Source organism: Rattus rattus, chromosome 1, assembly GCF_011064425.1.
Source record: "Rattus rattus isolate New Zealand chromosome 1, Rrattus_CSIRO_v1, whole genome shotgun sequence".
In the NCBI taxonomy this organism is placed as follows: domain Eukaryota; kingdom Metazoa; phylum Chordata; class Mammalia; order Rodentia; family Muridae; genus Rattus; species Rattus rattus.
The window spans coordinates 195,468,876-195,494,587 of NC_046154.1; the positions used below are offsets into that span (position 1 = coordinate 195,468,876).

General features: G+C 37.8%; 1 protein-coding gene across 6 annotated transcripts in view; it reads right to left on the reverse strand.

Moving 5' to 3' along the window:
• The window catches only part of Cpsf6 (cleavage and polyadenylation specific factor 6), a 30,891-nt gene extending 5,696 nt beyond the window's left edge, over positions 1–25,195 (reverse strand). Inside the window, exons 1-11 of one of the 6 annotated variants that reach the window (XM_032912787.1) lie at positions 25,060–25,194; positions 16,914–17,123; positions 15,312–15,415; positions 12,639–12,784; positions 11,677–11,850; positions 11,439–11,549; positions 10,509–11,013; positions 10,096–10,211; positions 8,725–8,875; positions 5,625–5,819; positions 5,473–5,543 (exon numbers count right to left, since the gene is read on the reverse strand). In XM_032912787.1, the coding sequence (XP_032768678.1) occupies positions 5,473–5,543; positions 5,625–5,819; positions 8,725–8,875; positions 10,096–10,211; positions 10,509–11,013; positions 11,439–11,549; positions 11,677–11,850; positions 12,639–12,784; positions 15,312–15,415; positions 16,914–17,123; positions 25,060–25,119 (1,843 nt within the window). In that variant the 5' untranslated portion in view covers positions 25,120–25,194. Of the gene's footprint in view, positions 1–4,312; positions 5,544–5,624; positions 5,820–6,830; positions 6,843–8,724; positions 8,876–10,095; positions 10,212–10,508; positions 11,014–11,438; positions 11,550–11,676; positions 11,851–12,638; positions 12,785–15,311; positions 15,416–16,913; positions 17,124–25,059 lie in introns of those variants that run through there. The other 5 variants (XM_032912795.1, XM_032912819.1, XM_032912811.1 and 2 more) reach the window with 5 other exon arrangements.
• Between the last annotated feature and the right edge of the window lie 517 nt (positions 25,196–25,712).

Genomic DNA, 25,712 nt, shown 5'->3' on the forward strand with positions numbered 1-25,712 from the left:
TATTTAAAATAGAAATATTAAGGGATATTTTAATATTTTTCAAAAGCACATAATACTTAGTGGCATTCTGTAATAAAAATAATTTTGAAAGATCCTTTGTTTTATAATTAGGATGAATTTTGGTAACGACTATGAATTTTGTGTTCATTTCTCTATTGGGAGAATCTTAAGAATATCAGTGTGTATAGACACATCCATCCTCCCTAGTAAAACCTTAAATCTTAAAAGTACAAAAGGAGTCTTTCTCAACTACCTTGTTTAAAGAGTCATTTAAACTATTCTAGAAATCACCCTTTGTACCTTCACTTTCATGATGTGTTGATAGGCTTATACAGAGGAATTATTTAACAGAAAAAAACTACAACATCAGTTTTCAAATGTTTTAGTTTTACAGGTTAAAATTTTGGTAGATATCTTTGTTTACTGGGATTGATGCTGAAGACTGAATTCAGGACTCCACAACATACTAATCCCATTACCTACACTAACACTTCCAGCATTAGTGACATTTAAAAACATTAGAGAAAGATATGGCAGGTATTTTAATCTACAAAAAAAGATTGTGGAAAATTCATAATCCTACTAAAAAAGAAATGTTATCTCCCCTAATATTTTTGTTTTGTTATAAAGGATGAAGAATGAGTCACTGAGAGAAAAATTACTTAATGTCACAATTCCGGGGTGAGGGGGTAGGGTGATATCAATCTTTCAAAAAGCCACGGGGTATATATATTACCATGACCCCAATGGAAACTTACTACTTGTATAGAGGAAATCCTGTCGTGAGGTCATAAAACACACGTTTATGCAGAACCAAAGCACTCATCTTTTGCTTCATTAGATTATAGATAGGTCTTTACTAATTGATAAATCTTCAAATTTTACCATACAGACATAAAATTTAGGGAATAGTTTAGAAACTTTTATTTCTAGTTCTAAACACTTTACATAAACACAAATTTTACAATCTCAAACGGAAGCAAAATTTGAAGGCAATACAACCCATTTCCAATAATCCAATTCCATATGATAGACTCGAATGTCTAAGTAGACATCTACATAAACAAAGATATTAAAAAGCTTAAAAGTAACAAATACATTTGATGCCCGTATGTTCAAAATTGCATTTGATCAAATCTGTAATGTCAAAGCCACACAGTTACTTGCTTTACCTGTCAGCTATGAAAAGGAACCTACACAAACAGCTATTACATGAACTAAGACAATGAAACTAGCCTTAAAGTCTGCAAGCTAAAGCAAGCAGTAAAATTTCAATAGACTGAAATGCCTATATTTTGAGATAATGAACTCTCAAATAATTATGAACGACTCAAATTGAGTGTTAATTATATATGCAATCTTGGTGTTATTCATATTTTAAAACTCATGGTAAATTAATCTTTTAAGTAAAACATTTGAATATTTATTTGATAAAGAATTCTCATAGGTTTTTATGTTGAGTGTTTGCTCTTATTTCTGAAACAGGGTATTAGTATAGAGGCCTGGCTAGCATGAAACTTCACATGTAAACCAGGCTGGTCTGAAGCTCACAGCATCCTCCTGCATCAGTAGTCTCTTTAGGTGTTAAGGTCACAGGTGTGTACTATCACACTCAGCTCTTACAGGTTTTCATAGTAATGTGTTGAAGGATCCTCACATAATTTTAGAAATGCAATTGCTTTTAAATTAATAAAATCTATATTTCTATATCTGAAAATTTCTCCTTAATGAAGAATGGGCATGAGGTAGGCAATAGAAGCATCTAAACATATTAACTCTTCCTGAGTTTCTCCTTATATTGACTAGAACACAGTACATTAAAAAAAATCCATTTATTACTAATGTTAACAAAAAGTTCATAGCCCCTTTTCTCTGAGCATACTTACCCCATTTCAACTAAATCACTTTATTACTGTACAAAATACACAATGAAGAATCCTATGCAGTTGACTACACAGAAAGATACTGCATCACAAAAAAGAAAATGAAAGAAAAAAAGCTTTGTGCCAAAGAGAGTCACTCAAAAAATATGGATATTTCAAAATAAGCTGGTTGTTATTTAGAATTCACCCACTATCAAGAGTTAGAACTTGCTAACTACAGAACACAAAAGCATAAATTTACAGAACATGAATGTTACTCTACTCTTACTGGTTAGTAGGTTTCCTTTAAACAATACTAACTGAATTTATTTAAAACATTATGTATTCCAAACAATCCAATATACAAACTAAACAATGGCAAAAATATCACACTGAGATGAGGTGAGAGCAGGTGACTCACACTGGCACTGAATTTTTTTTAAGACAGAACATCAATTATTTATAAACAAAACTATATTCTTAAACCACAGTGAGCAAAACAGACTATACATCCACCCAAGAGGCCGCTTTCTACCCTCTCTTGTCACATCAAGAAAAACAGTAGATAGATTTTACACATACTAAAACTCTGAGAAATCAGAAAAGAAACGAGAGCCAGCATGGCGAGATGAAGCGGAGCGGTTGAGATATATGGAAACCACAAGAGAACAACTCTGGGAACACTAGGCAGGTAACAACATGAGATCTAAGACTTGTAGAAGTACTTTGGAAATCTTGTTAACAGACAGTTATCATTCACTAGGCAATAAAAAAGAATTTAATTTTCATAAAAGCCTCAACGTAACACTCCTAACAAGATGGAACATCTTAATATAAAAGAAATGATTTTCTTTGGACTTTCCCCCAAATTAACACAAGCTATAATAACCTGGATAAAAAACACAAAGTATCCTAGATCCTATGCAGTAATTAAATCCAAGTACATGACATTTATGGTAGAAGTAATCACACGGCCATACTCTTAGAGTTATAACCCAGATTCCAAATACAGTATCTTAGGGGGGAAAAGTAATCATTTGAGAACATGAGAATCTCATAAATTAGTAAGAAAAGCCTGAATAAAAAGCATCTAGAAAAAGAATTTGCTTTCATTGTTCTTCAGTACACAGAATTCAGTTGTTAACAGAAACTGCTGAGTGGGGCTATTCTAAACAAGTTGTCAGAGCAACACAACCAAGGGAAGGAGCTCGGCTGCAACTGAACAGTAGCATTATTCCTGTGAGAACAAAACCTTACAGCTTTTATTTTGCTCAGAGTGGTCTGAGAATAGAGGCAAAAATTACAGAATATGAAGCACAATGCATTTATACATTGAAATTTACAAAGCTGTTATTTTTCTCGAAATATTATCACCTATTTGAACTCCGATATGGAAAACTTTTAGAAAAACTAATACATTTTTTTCAAATGAGAATGCAATTAACATTACTCAACAGTTCAAACACAAAAAAACTTAGGATGGGACAGACATTAACAGCTGTCAACATCACACTTCCAGAACCTGCCCTTTACCACCACCACCATCACTTGACAGTATGTTACATCATTGACTTATACAGAGACTGACATTCACTTTATTGGTGAAGTACTTCTAATTCCATTTATTCCACTTAAAATTTACAAGGAAGTTCAAAAGGACTCATATTTAAAAACTTCTAAAGAGGTCAACAGACCTTATAATGGTAATAAAATCTGCAAATAGATTTGCACTTCAATATATGTATTTATGCCCACCCCCACCCTCTTACATCTACTTCCACAATAAATACTGTTTGGTATGGCAAAGGTACAATAATCCAGGAAAACATATTTTTTTCTTTCCCCCACTGTAAATACTTGTAAAATTTTGCTTGGATGAAGAAGGCACATAACAATATTACAACTCAATCTCAATTCTGGTTCTCAATGTACAAACAAAACATGGGACTTGGGAAATGATACATCACTGATTGCAAAAAACTGCATACTAAGAAACTGTAGTTAATGTCTAAATGACGTGGGACTCGAATCATGACATAGTTAGGTGATTACTCTTGACTGCAGTGTAAATTCAATGTAAAATTAACAATGCATACTTAGTTTACTGGATTAATTTTATGAAAACCTGTTTTTAAAAAAAAACTGCTAATTGAAGCTACGTATGAACTGGCTTAGAGGCCCCTTGATGGACACACTAAATTACTGAATATGTATCCAAGTTTCACTATCATATCTTTGGTAACTATAAGATGGTGGATAAACTGGAAAGTCTAAAATAAATAAATAAACAAACAAATAAAAATACAACTTGTAAAATTGGTACCTTACCAAATAACAGATAATTAGACATTTCAAGTATTAACTTGATCCCAATCCACCCTAATGGATACTTTAGAAATAAAAAAAAAAAAAAAAAACAAACCTCATTTAAAATTTAGTTTAGATTTGTATGATACAATATCCAATTTTTATATCCAAACAGTACCAATTCTAGTAATTTTAAAATAGAGAAATGTTTTGAGAATTAAAATTTTAGTGTAACATATAACCAGTAAAAAGGTTTTGATAAATATTCAAGATGTAAGACAAAGTAGAAAATGGGTTTCCTCACTTCATAAAGCCCTTAAACTGTTATGAAACTTGTATTTCATAAAAATTACCTTACATTTTTTTTCTTTTTCAAAAGGGATCTTGAGTGAGTGTGTATGTGTGTGATGATTAAAGAAACTACTAGTCACAAAATTACATACACGATAAAGCCAATTACAATTTAAATATTAACAATTTTCAGACTGGATTTTCAGTAAGTTTCTGTAAAATTTACTTCTAAGTATACTTATAAAGGCTTTGTTTTGAATCTACTTTAATGCAAATGTGTTTACAGAATTGATAACCTGCCACATTCAAGATTCACAGTGCTCTTGCCCCACTCCTCATGAGTAAACACTGCTCACAAATAGAAAATAAAATTACATGTAAAAATGAAGCATAAACAGACAACTCATTCTACTTTATGAAAAAATGTACACAGGAATTTTAAAATACAGAAAAAAAAAGACAATGATCATGGTTTATGAATGAAACATCAAAGAAAATTATTCCCAAGTATTTCTCACTTGGGATGTATGGCTTGGCACAATTTTAAGTTTTTAGATATGAACCCTAAATCCAGTTTATGCTTTCTTTGCAAATAAAAGATAGTGTTCCTTTAAAAATAATATCAAATGCTAGCAATTCTCATCTAAAAGTGATTTTTAAAAGGGAAAAAAACCTCTTTCACTGCTGAAAAACATATTTTTGTATTGTAACCTATTATAATATTAGATTTTCTTTAAAGGTTTCAGGGACAAATTAAATTAATTCTAGGAAGAATAAAAATTTTATTTTTAAAAATCCAAGCACATAAATATTTTATAAATATTTTAAAATCACATGCAAACAATGTATGTGATTACAAGAATCCCAATTTTCAAATTTAGAAGTACACAATGAGTCCTCTTGATTATTTTTCTTGCTTTAAGACTATGAAAATCTGAAATCTAAAAGTCAGAGATAACTCATGAATATTCAAGGAGGAAAAGGTCAAAATTATTTACCTGTGATGGCTTACCTGTTTTCAGATGTTTCCAGAAGATTAAATCAGAACAAGTACTTGGACCACTTAAAATGTAGGTATATTTACTGTATAAACAACAGCCTTGGAGTTATAATTACTGTTAACAACACACACATATAAATAAAGTAATAAAAAGGAATGCCCACCTTCTAACGATGACGGTATTCTCGCTCTCGGTCGCGCTCCCGGTCACGATCCCGATCGCGATCCCGGTGTCTCTCTCGCTCTCTGCTTCTCTCTCTGTAATAATCATCATGGCGATCTCTACTCCGAGATTTATGACGTCGACTCTTTTCCCGTGATCTACTATGGTCCCTTTCTCTTGATCGTTCACGTCTTCTAAAAGAAATTACTGGATTAATGCTGTCCGTAACTGAAAGCTTCACAAGATATTTAATACAGTTATCTTTCCTTTATCACTAGTTTTACTTTCCATGGTTGCAGCTACAGACCACCAGCCTAAAACTATTAAGTGTAGTTTCAGAAATAAAACAATCATATGCCATTCTGATTAGGGTAGGAACAGAGGCAGCTCCTAGTGAATGAATTCTGAATGAACGCATTATTACCAGGGCCATGTATCTGGGAACTCCAAGGCCCTACCTAGCTGAACCCCATGGAACCCTGGCAAAGATAATTCCCATACAGCAGTGGCTAGCTACACTGAGGAACCTGAGCTGAGTGTTTATGAAAAGATCACTGCACAGAAAGACTACAAAAAGCGGCTTCTGTTGGGAGGTTTTTCAGACAGTAACTGGTACTCTAGAGAGACCTCCTACCTAGACTAGCTGGCCCTGCCCTAGTACTGTACTGGTCATCCTCAAAGTTCCAGGTTGCAGCAGTAGAACCCTGATTCTGGATGTATCTAAGTGTGTCTGTCCTTTCTTCATTTCCTTGAAACCCCTGGTCATATTTCCAGGACCCAGGCCACCCTAGACTGAGTCAATCATGATGAAATATTTTGTCCTCTTGCTCCTTCCTGCCTGCACTGTCAACTATCCCTTTGCCTAGTGCACCCACACTAAATGTTATTACCCATTAACTACTCAGTATCCATCTTAAGAATCATCGTGGTGGCACAGTGCTTATACTTAACTATTCTTTGGATTACTTAACAATAGCACCAAAGTGGGAGAATAATGATGTTGACAATTTGGACATTGATTATTTTAGTGGAGAAAAAAAAAAAAAAAAAAAGTCATGTTGCAATTGCTAAGTGAGAACCCATGAAACAATGAAGAAAAGTAAATTCGTGCAAATTTTGCCATTTCATCTTAAAAACCCAAAAATCCTAACCAAACCTTATAATAATTCCATTAGTTTAAATAATATTTCATCGTTAATTGTTGAACCGGGCACCTAATCTTAAATATTAAGTGCAAGCTTCTTCATCAAGCTAGATGTTCTCACAATGAAGACAATGCATGACACAACCTCTAGTTATGACAAATTTGTTCAGAGATACTTATAATGAGCCAAAAACGTAGTAACAGAGTAAAAACTGACCAATATGAACTTCTTGCTCTCAATTAAGATACTACCTCCAGGAAAAGCATACTAAGGTCAGAGAGAACAACATGTGGAGAACTGGAGAGATGGCTCAAGGGTTATAAATACTGGTTGCTCTTCCACAGAATACAGGTTCAATTCTCAGCATCCACACAGTGGCTCAAACCTGCCTCTAACTTTAGTTCTGGGAATGAATCCAAGGCACTTTTCTAGCCTTTGTGGGTACCTAACATGGGTATTTTATAGCCAGAAATGCAGGCAAAATATCCGCATATATGAAATCAAAATATTCAAAAATGCGGCTGTGTAAGAATGAAGAGTCAATCTAGGAAGCGCAAGGCCCTGGGTTCGGTCCCCAGCTCCGAAAAAAAGAACCAAAAAAAAAAAAGAATGAAGAGTCAAGCTGATCTCTCTGTAAGTTCAAGGCTAGCCTCATGTACATGAGACTCTGTCTCAAAAGAGATCATGTAAAGATTAAACATTTACCTCACAAAATAAATAAATTTCAAAATTGCTAAAAATGCTTTTAAAAAGTAACTTTTAAAAAATAGTATCAAGAGGCTGGAGAGATGGCTCAGTATTTAAGAGCACTGACTGCTCTTCCACAGGTCCTGAGTTCAATTCCCAGCCACCACATGGTGGCGCACAATCATCTGTAGTGGGATTTGACGCCCTCTTCTGGCGTGTCTGGAGTGAGTACTGTGTGCTCATATACATAAAATAAATAAATCTTAAAAACAAACAAACAAAAACACAGGGTCTGAAAAGATAGCTCAGTGGTTCAGAGCACTTGTTGCTCTGAGGACCTAGGTTTGATTCCCAGTACCCACATAAAAGCTATCCAGTTTGAGGGGACTCAATGAATGTTCTCCTCTGGTTTCCTCTGGCACCAGAGAAATACATACATGTTTGCTAGAAAAACATTGATACATACAAAATAAATCTAAAATAAAACCACCCTTATTACAAAATAACCAGTCATTCATAACTCTTTCAAACACATCCTGTCTCTTGTTAAAGCAGTGTTTAATTGGTAAAGCCCCTACCATTGTTCAACATGTGTTCACTAGGAAATGGGCATATTCAATAATGAATAGATGGTTATAGCAAATACTACAAGTGAAATAGATTCTGGCAGACTAGATTATGGTAAAACATGAAGAAATACAGAGGCAAATAAATGTTTAGGGGAAGAAAACAGCAAGAAAAGTAGTTCCAAGGAGGAATATCAAGCACAAATCAGTAAGGTGGTCAAATGCTTAAGAGGTCCAGGAGAAGGGAGCCCCATTTGGCTAGAAAACAGTGAGTAAGAATGGGAATTATGAGAATCAAAAAGATTATATCACTCAAATGCGCTTGACTGTATACAGATGTCTATGAGTGAAGAGAAGCCATATAGTTCCTTGCATTTAAGTATTTCAGGAAGCACCAATATATCTGAGTTAAAAAAAAACAAAAACAAGGGGTTGGGATTTAGCTCAGTGGTAGACGCTTGCCTAGCGCAAGGCCCTGGGTTTGGTCCCCAGCTTGGGGGGGGGGGCCGTTTTAAAAAAAAAAAACAAAAAAAAAACAAAAACCAAAACCAAAAACAAACCCCAAAAAAACTGTTGGGTACACAGTAAGTAAAATCAGTTTCACTTTTTAGAAGTGTGTGTGTGTGTGTGTGTGTGTGTGTGTGTGTGTGTGTGTGTGTGTGTGTGTGTGTGTTTTAAAATACATGACACAGGAACATTTTATTGATCAGACCCATAGGACTTGGACTCAATTCCATGAAGGCAGTCTTGCAAAGAGCTAATAAGAACTTTGCAGCGATCGTCGGCAGATACTTTGGATTGTTTAATTAGAGAAATTGCTGTTACCAATGTTTCAATAGCACTCCCATAATCACCTGCAGAAAAGAAAAGGTTAATTATCAAAAAAAACTTGTTTTCAAATTATCTTTTGAGATAATTCAAGCTGTCCTAGAACTCAGTCTATAGAGCAGTCTGGCTCAAATTCAGAAATCTGACTACTTTCCAAGTCCAGGGGTTAAAGGCATATGTCATCTCCGCCTGACCTGAAAAATCATCTTCAGATGACCACAGACAATGACTTTTGTTCAGTTTTTTGGAATTTGGAAGACTCTCATTTTCATGAAGCTAATACAATTGATTCTGCCATGAAGAGACACAGTTATTATTATTACTTTGCAAATATGGGAATGAATAAGCTATCTCTAGGGCTCTGAACCATAAAACACCAAAGTTCATATTTATATCGTGTCAGGTGCACAAGTGTTTTGCCTACATATGTCTTTGTATCCAAAGCAAGAGTGGTGTCCACTGAGGCCAGAGAGGATGTCAGATTCCCTGGAACTGGAATTATAAAGGTTGGTGAGCTACCATACGGGTGCTGGGAATCAATCTCAGCAGCCAGTATAACTCCTAAGCTACCTCTCCAATCCCCAGTTGGAATTTATTTTTAACTTTATGTAAATGGACATTTTGTTTGCATGCATTTCTGTGAACCCTGTGTGTGCCTGATACCCACTGAGGAAAAAGAATTATAATGGATTCCAGCACTAGCAGCCAGTGCTCTTAACCACAGAGTCACCTCTCCACCCAATAAGTATTTAAATCTAAATCTAGTAATTCAAAATTGGCAGTCTTCCTATTACACTGACATGTATCTTTCTTTAATACTTTAAAACTAAGTGACAGATGATTTGGGACTAACTATACAGATTACATAAGAATTAAGAAAACTCTTTATATGCTGCACTTAGCTTTGGGTTGTGTTTAATTTTAAATTTTCTGTGTATGGGTATTTTGACGGCACGTGTCTATCTTTGCACTGTAAGCCGGAGAGGGCCTTGGATCCCCAGGAACTGGAATTAGCAGATGGTGGGTTCTTCTGGAAAAGCAGCCAGCTCTAAACAGCTAAGTCATTTCTCCAGCCTCTGGGTTTAGAGTGATTCTTTTTTTGGGGGGGGGTTCTTTTTTTCGGAGCTGGGGACTGAACCCAGGGCCTTGCGCTTCCTAGGCAAGCGCTCTACCACTGAGCTAAATCCCCAACCCCAGGGTGATTCTTAACATAAATAGGAAAGAAGACTGAAACAAATATACAAACCAGCACTAGCATCAGATACAGCTCTTGAAATAGCACTGCTAGAGATTGCCCGATTTCTATTCATGATTTCTTCAAACTCAGCTTCACTCAGAGGTGTTCTTGCAGTATCCATTTCCCTACAAAAGACAAAGGAATGATATGTTGTTACTTAACAAAAGTTCTCAAGTTAATAATAATGTAAACACCTCCAAATAAGCAGCTTTTGGCATTTGCTTTAGAGAAGTTGTTACTTTTCCAGATGGAAAAAGCTGTCTTCCCTATCACATCAAATTCTCCTTTTCTGGCTGAATTTGTTGCAGTTTAGAAATCTGATCTTTCTACAGGACAAAAACTATATTTCTAAAATATAAAAGACTTCATAGTAATTTATCTTTTACCAACTAAAGAGTTTCAGTACTCCATGTTTAACTTACCTCCCAGGGGGACCATAGTCACCCCTATCATATGGTGGAGGTCGGCCATATGGGTCTGTTGGCGGTGGACCTCGACTATCTGATGTTGGCATGCCACTATTAGTTGGTGGAGGGAAAAAAGCAGGATTCACATGTGGAGCTGGTGGTGGGGCACCTGGAGGTGGTCCCGGAAGATGTGGAGGAGGAGCAAGTGTAAGGGGAGGCCCTAGTGGACCTGGTGGTCGAGGTGGAAAGGGGCCTGGAGGTGGAGGTGGTCCCTGCTGTGGAGGCGGTGGACCTGGAGGGGGGCCGTAGCCTGGAACTGGAGGTGGAGGCCCAGGAGGAAGTGGACCCAGCGGAGGCTGCCCAAAAGGTTGTCCAGGAAAAAGAACTGGTGGTGGAGGGCGGTCTCCTCGATTAGGAGGTCCTGCTAGAGGAGGTGGCAGAACCTGACCGGGAGGTGGAGGACCTGGGGGGCCAGGTGGGCCAGGTGGACCTAGAGGTGGACGTGGTGGAGTCTGTCCAGCTATAAAATAAAGGAGAGAAAAGGGGGGAAAAAAATCACTTCAATAAAGATATTTAACCATTACATGTCAAGAATACATTTCTAAAAGCAGAATTTATAAACCATGACTCGCTCTTTGAATGAAACCCACAGGGTAATGCTCTAATAATTACAAAGATAAAGAGTTTCCTTACAAATTTAACTAGTGCAAATTATGATTACAGAAAATCACTACACAGAGAACTTGGTAAGATTTTAACACTGAGTTTCCATCTCTCAGCGCACACTTCTCACAGGGAAGTCGCCCACTTTACACTCTACTCTGATGCCAAGCTACAAGGGAACAGGGAAAATGGTCTTGAAAGGATTTTTTAAGAGGTAAGAAAATAAGACGGATGTAAATATTCTATATATAAAGTCAAGCAAGTGTGGAGAAAAATAAAGACCTTTTAGGCCAAAAATGGGTATTTCCTCTATGCTGTGCCCCATATGCCATGGAATCCTAGTTTCCAGGAACAAAGGCCGAGTTCCTTTAACAAGATGCTTGATCAAATTTCCTGGGTTCCAAAAATAGCATAACAAGGAGAGTGAGTCACGTTAATAATGCATTACTTGAAAAAGAGAGAAAGGAAAAAGAGGTATTAGGCAGACATGTTTTCTCCATGATAACTTAAAAAGTTTTACCTGGGAAAGGTGGAGGTGGCCCTCCTGGTCCTGCTGGCCCAGGAAATCTGTCCCCACCAGGAACAGCCCCTGGAAAACGGCCCCGTCCTCTACCACCTTGTGGAAATGCTGCGCGTGAACCGCCTCCTGGAGGACCAGCTTTACCTTCCCCAGACATTTGTCCTGATTGTGTAGCTGCAAACATCCAAATACTCATAAATAGCACTTATTAAAAGTTGTCTGAGTTGTAACCACTGCTGTTAGAGACTATTTCAAAGTTCATTTATACTACTCATCAATTTCTAGATGCCTCAGACCTAAAGTACTTGGCAAGGAAAACATTCACATTTATTTAAGTATTTTCCTAGTCTTAAAATATTCAAATTTAAATGTATTTCTATTGAGAGATAAACAAGTTGCTTTTAAAATACCAGTACTCTGCAATAGCCAAAACAGAAAATCTTCAAAGGAAATCTTAATTTCAATAACAGATTATTTTATGCCATGTAATATATTCTTCAGATAAATCTTATATTAAATGCCCAAAAAAACAAAACAACCACCTGAATTTCTACTAATAACAAGTGTCTTCTATATTTATTTTACCAAGTAGCAAAAGGTCTTGGTAGCAAGCAGAAAACCCAGTAACTACTTCATTAGCCTCTCCCCCATCAGAGCAGATAATACATGTAGAGGCTCCTCCTCTAAGGTTAGAATGCAGCTTCTGTTCTCCAGGATGAGAGTGGCAGGACAAGAATGCCAGCACCAGAGAGCTTTCAAACTGTTGCATACTGATTGGTCTATCTAGAAAAAACTGGAATGGGAGTGGGTTTCCAGTATATTGACCCATAGTCATAAGCAATGATTAAATCAAGTTCATGCAAAATTAAATAGTAACATGACTTCCTAAGTGTAATATTTAACAAATGACAGCAACACTGCTTAAATACATTTTTAAAAAGGCTGCTGAGAGATTTGCTTACTTTTCCTGGATTGCATTTCAAACTGACTCAGGAACTGTTTATTGCATGGAGTTACAACAGGATTCTGACCATGAAGTTCTCTTTTAGGCAAAAGATCCATTAACTTTTTGGAAGATGCTTCAGATCCAACACCAACAAGGGCAAATCTAAAAGATATTAAGGGGGCAAGAATAAAAAGCAAGGAGGAACTGAGAATGTTGCTGTTGATTAAAAAAAGAAATGGTCTTAATCTTTTTTGAAAACATTTATTATGTACAGTGTCCAGTCTGCATGTATGCCTGTATGACAGAAGAGGGCGCCAGATCCCATTACAGATGGTTGGGAGCCAACATGTAGTTGTTGGGAATTGAATTCAGGACTTCTGGAAGAACAACCAGCTCTTAACCGCTGAGCCATCTCTCCAGCCCCTTAATTTACTTTTATGAGAAGAAAAAATAAACTATTTAAGGCTCCACAAACTTGGACTACTTTTTATAATATACTACAGAATCCACTCTCAATGTACACTCTAATAATTTTTAAAGTATATTCATGTGTTTTACAAACATCATGAAGGTTCATTTATAACATCATTACCCAAAACAAAGATCTAGCCTCTACCAACATTCCTATTTACTCTTGTCTCTTAATCATACGGAGTCATGAATCTATTTTGTCTCTATAGATATGCCTCATAGAGTATGAAATTCTTTACAACCAGCTTCACTGAGCATTAAAGATCTAGTCATGTTATAGCATGCATCATTAATTCATTCCTTTTCATGGCTGAGTAATGTTCCATTATAGATATCAGTTTTGGTTTTGCTTTAAGCCCACCTATCAGGTAGCAGGCACTTGAGTTGTTGTCACTTTTTATTGCCACTAAAAGTTATTCAGGGGCTGGAGAGATTCCTCAGTAGTTAACAACACTGACTTCTTCCAGAACTTAAGTTCAATTCCCAGTAACCACATGGTGGCTTACAACCATTCATAACTCCAGTTTTAAGAGAGCCAATTCTCTCTTCCGGTCTGCATGGGTATGAGGCCAAACACCTGTATACATAAAATAACGAACTAATGCTCAGTATCATTGCCTGCCAAGGTACAAATCAAAACCATAGAGATGCAATTTCCCATTATAATCAAAATCACAGCTATTCAGTACTGGTAAGGTAATGAGAAACTACAACCCTTCTTTCTGCATGGTTGAATGTACAATCTGGCAGCTTTTCAAAAGTTAAACACACTTACCATATAACCTACTAACTCCACTCCTAGATATATGCCCAAAACAAGCAAAACTTTATGTTCACACAAAACAGTATACTATTAAGGATGACCACCTTAATAGCTAAAAGTAGAAACCACCCACACATTCCTCAGCAGATGGATGTTCCTCATTAAGTGCTACCCTATTATATGAGATTCAGGTATAAAAAGGAATGCTGACGTTGTCACACAGAGGAACCTTGAAAACATGACACCAGGTGAAAGAAGTCAGACACATTAATATTATTGTAATTATAAAATACCCAGTACAATTTATTTATAACATACCCAGAATAGGCAAATTCTGAAGTAGACAGTACATGAATGCTTATCAGCAAAGGGTACAAGGGAGACTGGGGATTAATGCTAACAGACATAGGGTTTCTGTGGAGGTGTGGGGTTGGTAGGGTGATGAAATGTTCTGAAATTAGAAGAATTACAATGGTTGCTTAACTTTGTAAATATATATTTGTAAGTACTGTATTGTACTCATACACATGCAAAATAAATTAATGTAAAAAGATCCAATTATGTGCTTACTGTATTATTTAAGAGGCACAAGTAGAAACAATAATACACAAAAATAAGAAAAGATGTATTTATCACAAGCATTTCTCCTGCTCTTTGCAATCAAACATGATTAAATATGAATTATAATACTATCTTTTAGAGGAAAGCATAGAAAACACATTCACTTTCTTACTTTTAGATACTTGCATTATACAATGTTCATATAATAATCTTAGAGAAATGGGACAAGATGCCTAGGTTGCACTGTTCAGTTAGTCTCCGTCACTTTTATTCTTAGGGTACTGGGATCAAACCCACACATCAGGCAAGTGGCTCCAACGCCAAGCTACATACCCAGATCTTCGCTATCTTTTTTCTTTTTGGGGGGATGTGGGGGTAGGGCTGTCGAGACAGAGTTTCTCTGTAGCTCTGGCTGTCTTGGAACTTGCTCTTCAGATCAGGCTAGCCTCCTGCCTGCCTCTGCCTCCCAAGTGCTGGGATTAAAGGTTTGTGCCACCACCATCTGACACTTCCTTATCACTTAAATCACAACAAAAATAATACTTCTTAGCCTAGTTGTTTCTATCTTAGGAACGTATAGTATATAGAACGAACTCAGTATAGTCAGGAAACAGGCCTAGTCTGTCCAATCCTATCTCACGCAGCTTCTGTGTGTTTTTAAAAATCAGAAAATAGAAAATTCAAGTGAGAACCTCTGCCTAAGATCTTCCTCCTAGTGTGTTCATGTGGCTTCCTAGGAACTGAGATTGTCAGGTTTGTGCCGCAAGGACTTTTACTACCTAAGCCATCTGTCAGTGCAGAGATGTCATCTACACGTGTGTCATCAGCATTGAACCTAAGGCAAACTAACTTGCAGTCACTATCAGATTACATTAGGAAAAATTAAATTCTTACCCCTTTGATTGTCCATTTGCCCGATTTTCAAAAAATTTTATCTCCAAAATATCATTTACTCCCAAAGAATGAACTGCTTCAGTTAGGTCCTCATCTGTTGTCCACTGCAAGACATTTCCCCTTATTAGCCATTAAGACATATTCAGGTTTTATTACTGAATTTAACATTTAAAGGTAAACAAGTGATAAAGGAAATTTTTTTTTATTTTTGCAAATCTAAGCAGAGATACTGTATAGTATATAGTACCTACCATACTACAGAAGGTAACTAATACCAATTTAATATCAAACACTTAACTCTTACCTAAGTCACTATTTTCATAAGATGCAACAGAGTATGGGATAAACCCCTTATTCAAAGTCACGAAACATAAGCATATACCAATTCCTTTTTTTACTTTTTTTTGAGATAGGGTTTTTGTGTAGCCATGGCTATCCTGGAACTCACTATGCAGACCAGGCTGTCCTGGAACTCAAGATCAGCCTCCCCAGGCATGTACCACCAAACCCAACAAGAACACCATTTTTTGTTTTGTTTTTTTAAGATAGGATCTCACTATGTAATCTTGGACCTAACTGTGTAGACTGGGCTGGCCGTCAAACTCAGAGCTCCCCCTGCCTGTGTTTCCCCAGTGCTGAGATTAAAGGTGTGCACCACCAATTATTTAGCAGCTAAATCTCAAGTTACACTGCCATTACTCCAATTTTGTGAGGACTGTTCAGACTGGATGACAGGAGACTCGGTCAATGTGAGGGCCAGAGAGAAGGCCCCATGGAGGACCTCAAATTCAATTCCCAACATCCACAAAATGGCTCACAACCATGTAACTCCAGTCCCAGGAAATCTGATACCCTCTTCTGGCCCGAGTGACTATATACATGTGGTGCATCAGCATGCATACACAAATACCAATATACATAAAATAAAATCAAAACAATGTGAAGTTAAATATTTTCACATAAAATTCTATAAGCAGGGTAGAAGTCAACATGTTGCTATAACTTTTAACTTTCCAATATAATAGCTGAGATAAAGACATTTCTAGAACTGCTTTAGTGACTGTAGGGTCTGATGCTAACAGACAAGTGCTCATGAGGAATTTTACCAATAGTCTCAGAATCTTATCAACAACACAATTAAAATACAAAATATATCCAGGCAACAAGTTAAAGTTTTAAAGTTTCTAACAACTTCTAACTAATTTCAAATTAAAGTCAGAAATGAAACTTAAATTTATAATATGAATTAGAATAAGGAATATTTTTAAAACTATAGTGGCATTTTATCTTTCTTTGTCCAATTCCTAATTTGAGTTCCTGCGTGAACAATTTTCTTGGTGAAACTGGTAGGAATGTAAAAAGGGTGAGTGAACACAATTGCAAACTCAAGTAGAATATCCCCAAACCAGGCTACAAAATTTCAAATTATATTAACTTCAATGTCTTTTTAAAAGAAGTTGGTTTTGCCCTTCTCATCACTTGGGCAAACATGAAAAAAATTAATTTTTTTATATTGTAATGTCTATTTTTTTTTAAAAGCTGGGCAAAACGATGTACTGCTAGATCAGTTCAAATGACTGCCAACAATCTGTGTTTACTTACCCATGTTAGATTTCCAATATACAATGCGATTCTCTTTCCAGTGTAAGTATAGACAACGTTTGGTGCTGCCCCTTTACCCACATCATCACCAACAGTTGGTGGAAGAGTATCCATGTAGTCCCGGTCTTCTGGGGCATCGCCATTATTTGCAGATGGAGAGATGACATCATCATACAAATCTATCTGATCATGCCCACCATATTCCGCTTCCTAAGACACAGAAATAACATTAGATTATATGAGTCAGAATAGTAAATAAATGTGAATACCGATTCATTCAACTTTCTTATTTTAAAAATCTCAGACAGGAAAAGGCCCAAAGATCTTAATACAAGTCTCTTATTTTATATAATAGATGTGTTCTTGGTGACTTAACTAACACCTTCCTTGAAAATATTCTTAAAAGTAACCACACATAAATGCAAATAGACAAGTTTCCAAAGAGTATTTGTCATAATACCATCTCACACACACACACAAAGGTATTACTATAAGTCTTTACTACGGACCACATGTGAGACACCAGTTTTTCTTTGGTATTCAGATCTTATTTATCTACTCTGAGAACACTAATGGGTTTTTTTTTCCTTTTCTTTTTTTCCGGAGGTGGGGACTGAGCCCAGGGCCTTGCGCTTGCTAGGCAAGTGCTCTACCACTGAGCTAAATCCCCAACCCCTACTAATGTTTTTATAAGCTAAGCCATAGGTGACTAAAATACACACACATAGAGATAGATATGATATATACATGTTTCAAAGTCTTAATTATCTATTGAAATAAAAAATACATAAAGCTATTCAAAGTAATATCTTGCAATGATTGTATTATTCTCAGTAAACAAAGAGCTACTACTTACCTGACTTTTAAAATCTAGCCAGGTACATTAGCAAATGAAAAGTATACACATAGGAGTTAGTACAACTGCCACTGTCACCAGCAGAATCAAAGCATTGCTAGGATGTCACTCACATGCCTAGCAGATAAGTAAGCCAGGAAGAGGAAAAGAACAAAGAAACTGACCTGAGGAGGAAAAAAGTAATTCAATTTCTCAATATCCCTTTCCACGACCAAGTTATCCTACCAATATCAATGTGAACTATTCTACCCTACTGAGGGAAATCTGAGAGAGAAAAAAGCAACTTAAGAGATATAGCTAGGGGTTGGGGATTTAGCTCAGTGGTAGAGTGCTTGCCCAGCAAGTGCAAGGCCCTGGGTTCGGTCCCCAGCTCCGAAAAAAAGAAAAAAAAAAAAAAAAGAGATATAGCTAGTCATAACAATCTCTCATGTGTACAATGTACTAGGAACTGGCATATAAATGGCATACAAGAGCTAGTTTTAGAGAACATAATGATGACCAAGTAAAAATTTGCTATATGATCAAAAGATACTGTAGGCACCAAGAGTGCAGGGCTATTGTTCCACCTTTCAACAAAAAGCCAAAATAAGACTTAATTTTTAAAGAGAAAGGGAAGAAAAAAACCTAGAAAACACTATTCACAAAGCAATAGAGACCTCAATTTTCCACTGTTTTTTTTTTGTTAGGTAACCATGAATAATGAACTATGTAACTTTCTAAATTTAATATTACATACTAACTTTACTTATCACAAGGCAGGATGTCTGTAACTCTTAAGATTTACAAGTTAATAAGAGCTAACACGTTAAATAAGTCTGTAAGTTAATGAGACTTAAGTTATCAAGGTAAATCAAAGAAAAGCCACCTTCAGCAAAAGGCAGAAATTAAGATAAGTCACCGAACGATGCCATTGATTTTAATGCACAACAATGCTAAAATACCACACCTCAGTGATGAGTTTTTATCACACAAAGGAGCTACTCAAACTGCATTGACAGTAAAACTCAGAAAAAAGGAGAGTAAGCTCTGTGATGTTAGCTGAACCTTTTCTGGTTATGTGGCTACAACAGTAGCTCCATATTCTTAAAAAATATTAAGAAACGGTATAGTTGGGCACTTGTACAATCATGGTTCTGAACATCAAGTAAAATTATTATAATTATTCACAGGCAGTTGTGAATAATTACCACACAGGCAGCAGAGACTAATTACAAATTACAGTCTGAGGGAGAGTAAAAAAGAAAGCAAGACTAAAAGTTTTTAAATTTCTACTTTCAGGAAAAGATTAAGATATAATTTTTCATTAGTTATAAATAAGTGAAAATGTTTACATAAGTAGACCATCATTTATAAGCCGCAATTGAAGCTACACTAACCTGGGCGCTACAATTGCTATTTTTTATGCCCACGACTTCCTACAGTGACACCAAGCATATTTTCCACATTCATGAGGAAGACCATAATCAGCCATTTTGTCTGGTTGTTGGATTGCTTCCAAGTGGTTAAAGTGATGCTAATTGAGACCATGGTCCTGGGGTTTGATCTCCACATGGACTAGTTAGCTGTGTTCTAAGACCTCAAACAGTATTCTTAACCCCAAGGGTATACATTGGACGTGGTGAAAAAAAAATTAATGAATCTGTTACAAATATTGCCATTGCTAAGAAAGCACCTCAAAGGATACTTAAAAGTTTCCCTATTCTTCCCTTTTTAGATGATTTTTTTAAAAATCTAGAATACATTCAAGTGTAACTACTTCAAGTAGAAAAGGTATATACTCTGAAATTAAGCAAAATGCCTATCACCAGTCAAATAAAAATGAGCTCTGAAGACGTACTAAATAAACTAAAGCCTTTCCACTGGCAAAGGCAATCAATAGCATCAAGTTCTGTCACGTGAAGTCTTTTTTCAAATACATTTAATGGTGTTCAAAAATGGAAAATTTCAATACATCTGAAATTTCAGATTCCAAAAGTCACCCAGCCTTATTCATGATTCTAGGATCTAATCATCAATAAAGGTGCATACCTAGAAAGAACAGCTATTAGGCAGTTGGGAATGATGTCAATGCCTTTAATCTCGGCACTTGGAGGCAAGTCAGGTAGGTAGATGATCTGTGAGTTTGAGGCTATCTTGGTCTACATAATAGTTTCCAGGGCATAGTGAGACCACGTCTCAAAGATACAAAACAAAACAAACAAATGAAACAAAAGAACAGCCCTTAAGGTTTGTGAAAAGAGTAACAAAGTAATTTTTCTCAATCCCTACTATTCTGAATCACTATAATCACTCTAATGGCAAGCAAGGCATCAAAACCCAGTAATGGTTGTTAAGCCCAGCTTTGAAGGTCCTGTAATTCTAGCATTTGGGACACTGGGGCAAAAGCAAGCCTAGGACACAAAAGGCAAGCAAGCCTTTGCTGCGGGGGGAGAAAAAAAAGAAAAGAAAAAGAAAAAGAAAAGAAAAGAAAAGAAAAGGGAGGGGTCACTCTCTCAAGATTTTGCATTACAGGATGACTGCTTTCCTCCTACATGATACACAAAACTGTTTCCCAGTCAAAGAACAGACTTAAAAGTATGGTGGACAGAAAAATGACCAATATCTCACTCATTTTCTTAGGAAATGTTTTAATCTTTTTCATTAGCACTATTTCCCTTCCTTCAAGATTTTTACACAATTTCCCCCAATCATACCATATATTTTTTTACTACCTCAGATGAACTGCATATAATATTTACCGTCATTGGGATTATCCTGATAGAGCCATTAAAGTACCCATTTTCCCTGACACACTAGAATCACAGTTAATACCATTTGTGCACTATTGGTACTACCAGTAAAGGACAGCACCTATTAAAAAAAAAAAAAAAAAACCCAACCCTGTATTTAAAAAAGCATTAGGGCTGGCGAGATGGCTCAGTGGTTAAGAGAACTGACTGCACTTAACTTCCTGAAGTCCTGAGTTCAAGTCCCAGCAACCAACCACATGGTGGCTCACAACCATTTATAATGATGCCTTCTTCTGGTGTGTCTTAAGGCAGCTACAGTGACTCATATATAATAAGTAAATCTTTTTGAAAAAAAGCATTAAGTCATTCCATTTAAAGGATAGTTATTTCACTATAAGAGAAGGGGAGCTATACTTTGCATGACAAAATGTACTCAATACTATGTAAGAGGAAAACCCAGTAGCAAGAAACTGGTTCCAACATATCCTCTCCAATCTATTCAGAATGTTTAACCCTCTTATATAAAATGATACAGTATTTGCATATAAACTATACATCTTTTCACATACTTTAAATTATCTCAAGGTTTTTTTAAACTAACATACTGTAAATGTTTACATAAAGTGACTGACTGTATTGGTTTAAGGAACAATGTCAAGAAGCCTGTACATATGCAGTATAAGTGCATTTCACCCAGCCAGTACTTTTGATTCCAGTTGAATTCTAGGATACAGAAAGTGTGGATTCTTTTTTCCCATAAGTATCACATTATGGATATGATAGGGGATTAATTTTATAATTCCTGTAAAATATTAAATTAGATCTTAACTATTATGCCATCTCTCCATCCTCTATAGATTTATCTTTAAGATATTTTCATTAAGCATATCATAAAGTTTCACAGGGTAATAGATGCTTTACAGTGAATATACAATGACTAAGTATAAAGTGAAATGATTCACTCAATAAAACTAGACTTATGGGGACGGACATCTAAGCCCTTACTTACAAACTGATACCCCAACCCCAGCCACTGCCTCCATTTGCTTTTAAAGTTAGGTGAGCAGGTAACTAAATCAGTACTTCTTGCTATCATTGATCCACAATCTGATAGACACTACACTACATAAACTGCTTCTGACTGACCCCCAGATAAACAAAATATATATTATTTGATTGTACAGAATATAAATTAAGCATGCCTAATTAAAGAACCTTGGTTTAGTTCCTAGCACCTTCATGGTCCATCTGTAACTTCAGTTCCAGAGGTTCTGATGCCCTCTTCTGCCTTCCATGGGTACCAGAAATGCACAAGGTATACATACATACATACATACATACATACATACATACATACACACACACATGTAAACAATCCGTAAACATAAAAGAAAAGTACATCTTGGGATGGGAAGGACTGCTTTCTTTGTAACTCCAAAGTCAGTACAAGCAGTGTAGATTCAGAAGTAGTTCATATTCTCCCTCCAATGAGCAAGCACTCTCAAATTTGTCCATGATAAAAGTTGTTAGGAATCAACCTTCTCATATTTATTCTCCATTCTTAAAATTACCTAGTAAAGGGGATGGAGAGATAGCTCAGCAGTTAAGAGCCCTGTCTGCTCTTCCAGGGGTCCTGAGTTCAATTCCCAGCAACTACATGGTGGCTCACTACCATCCGTAATGGGATCTGATGCCCTCTTCTGGTGTGTCTGAAGACAGCATACTCATATACATAAATCTTTTTTTAAAAAAATTACCTAGTAAAGAAAGTAAATACACTAACCTAAATATCATCCTACCCCCAATATAAGCTTAATACTCAGTCTCATACTTTCTGCAATTTATTGTGCTTTGCCAAAATGCAAAAGGCTTTTATAAAAAGTATACTATTTTAAATAGTAAAAAGAGACTAGCGACTAGAGGAAATTTCAAGCACAATTAAAACTGCAGCTCACACTAGAGAACAAAAGATGTCTTAGGGGCTAGGGAGATGGCTCAAGGGTTAGAACACAGGCTGCTCTTCAGAGCACTCACATTTAATCCCCAGCACCTACATGGTTGCTCTCAACCCTCTCTGTAATTCTAGTTCCAGGAAATCTAACTCCCTCTTCTGGTCTCCTTTGGCACCAGGCACCCACACAGCGCAGGCATGTATGCTAGTAAAGACTCATACATTTAAAAAAAAAAAAAAAAAGGAAAAAGATAAAGAAAAAGGTAAAAAAAAAAAACAAAACAAAAAAAAAAACCAAACACTTATAGATGTTTAGAACCCAAAATAATTTAAAACGTCTAATGATTAGCTCTGAAAAATATTTTGTTCAATTACAATCAAATAATCACACTGGTTACTACAGCAGCTAGTAGAAATAAGGTTATCACCTATTAAGAGAGAACAGATTACTGGGGATGTTGCACAGAGTCAAGTGCCTAGCCTGTGCAAGGGCCTGAGGGCAAACTCCCAACAGTAAGGGGGGGAAAACGAGCAAGAGAGCAGACAGGTTGCACAGGCTGTAATCCCAGCACTGGCCGGTGAGGCAGCAGGTGCAATCACAAATTAAAAAAAAAAAGTAAACCTGGAATACACAGCAAGTTCTAGGTCAACCAGAGCTACAAGATGGGAAAAAAAACCCAAATAAACAAAAAACAACAAAGGGAGGGAGATCAGAAGATTAAGTCAATAATTTTGTTGTTTCTTTTAATTCTGGTAGGATCTCAGAAAATGATAGTAACACTTACAGAAAACATAACAAATCTTAAAATAACTGGCAATCTTTTTGTGGCTACTTTTTTTGTTCGGTAATTCAGAGCAAGCATAATTCATACGCAACCAGTAGCAAACAACTCTGCAGTGAGGCTATAGCTCAGGGGCAGAGTGCTTACCCAAACAAGAGGTTTGGGAAAAGTTACTTAGATCTCCCAACTAACCTACTTAAACCTACAAGGATTTTACTTATAAAAGTACACAACCATATATCAGATACAATGCTAAAAGCACAAGTCAATGAAAAGCTACATTTATTAAAAAAAAAAAAAAAAAACAAAAAAACAAAAAACCACGGCCTGTAGTTCTTCGTTGGTGTCAAAAAAAGTTTAATCTCGCCAGGCACTCGGGAGGCAGAGGCAGGAGGATCTCTAAGATCGAGGCCAGTTTAGTCTATAGAATGAGTTCCAGAACAACCAGGACTACACAGAGAAACTCTTGTTTTTGTCAGCAGTAATTCAAACCCTGTCAAAATTTGCTTTTCTTTTCTAATATTTAAGCCAAAGGCACATTCTTGAAAAACAAAGCAGTAAGGATTTAAGAGTTTCCACTGTTTTTAAGTCTTATATCCCTAGTCATAAATAGAAAGCAAACACAATATAAACCAATGGCATTTTACTAAGGTTCTCACCGGAACCTTGGAATTTGTTAATGTGGTTGGATGTAATTTGAAAAACGTGAATATACGAAATGCAATTTAAAAAAATATATGAGGAGAGTAAAAGGCTAAACAGAGGTTACAAACTCTGGCAATCAACCGTTTCAAGGATATTCATCACCAGACAACAGAACTAGCAGTTCTGTGTATCCGAGGCCGGTGAGACCGGAAAACGTTACACGTCTCACTTTCTCCAGCCTTTCAAACCGTGAAGCAGAGCCCACAGGGCAAACACTTCGCTTTCAAACTACAGTCACGTCCACAACGACTTGTCAGCTACACTACCGAGTGGCGGCCGGTCTCCGTTTCAGCCTCTCTGATCAGTTAAGCTAGGTACCAGCATCCACCATCTTTTTGTTCTGTCCAACCACCGCGCTTCCAAGTCTTTGGCGATATTTTTTTTTCACAAAGGCCAAGGACTGGGCCTCGGAGGCTCTGCAAGTCCTCGACTACCAAGGTGGGCCGCCGCACCGACTTTTAAACGCGATCGGTGGGTCCAAAAGTCAGATGACTTGTTGCAGACGTAACCAAACCTAAGCAGCCATCCCTAGGGGACCGGTGAGCAAGGACCTGGGCGCCACACCGAAATCCGTCGCAAACGCGAGCAGGAGCCCAGGGAGAGCGGGCGCGCGGGATACAAAGGGCTGTGAACGCGGCCTTCCATGAGGCGACCGTGCGCGGACAGAGACACAAAATGGAGCGGCGGGAGGAATCGGAACCCGAAGCGGCAGGCAGGGCCAGGATGGAGGCGGCGAGCGCGCGCCCAGCCAGGGCTTCCCCTCAGGCCGGCAGCGGGGGAGGGGGCGCGGCGGCCCGTTCTCCCCGCCCCGCACACGCGGCCTAGCTCGGCGGGAAGCGCCCGCCACCTAGCCAACAATGGGGCGTGAAGCCGTCCTGAGAAAGGAGCGGGCGGCGGCGGCCGCTGCACGGCGACGGGCCCCGCGCTCCAGAGCCCGCGGCCCGCAAAACGACGCGCGAGAACAAGGGGTGAGGGGACGTCGCGCACGGCGGCGCGGCCCGGAGGCGCCAAGGGCGCACGGTCTGCAGCGAAGCCGGCTCGCGGGCCGCGACGGCCCTGGTCAGCCAAGCGTCCAGGCCGCGGCACCGTCCGCGTTGGCGGCGGAGCCCGGACCCTCACGTACCTGGTTGAACTCTTCCCCCACATCCGCGTAAATGTCTATGTGGTCCACACCGTCCGCCATCTTCCCTCGGCCTCGGCCGCCGCCGCCGCCGCCTCCTGCAGGTCGGCCCGCCGAGGCAGCAGCAGCGGATCTAGCGGTGGGGGCGGGGCGCTCTACGTCACTTCCGAGGGGCGGAGACGAGGGTGCAGCGGCCCGCTGGTGCTGACAGAGGACTCCGCTGAGGGTCCGTGGCGGTTCTGAGGCGCTAACTAGTTCCTTTGTGTGCAGGGTTGAGCCGCGGCTGGGGAAGGGGCGTGATTTCCCCGCCATCCCGCACGCCATGAAACCCGCTTATTTCCAGAGAATGTCTTTTCAAACTGCATATGTGCGTGCGTGTGCGTGTGTGTGTGTGTGTGTATGTGTGTGTGTGTGTGTGTGTATGTTCTTATTTTTTCCTACGTTTTTTGCTTCCAAGGTCTCGAGAGATGGGAGCTATGTATACACAATTAAAAACAGAATGTGATGCCCTGGTCAATGTCTTATTTTTGCTTCTTCAGACAACTGAATTTTGTGGTTACCTTGAATTATTTGCATATTGCACGTTTGCATCTATCTTTATGTAGTTATAAGCATCTTTTCGCTTCTTCCCTCCTCCTCCTCCTTCCTCCCCCATT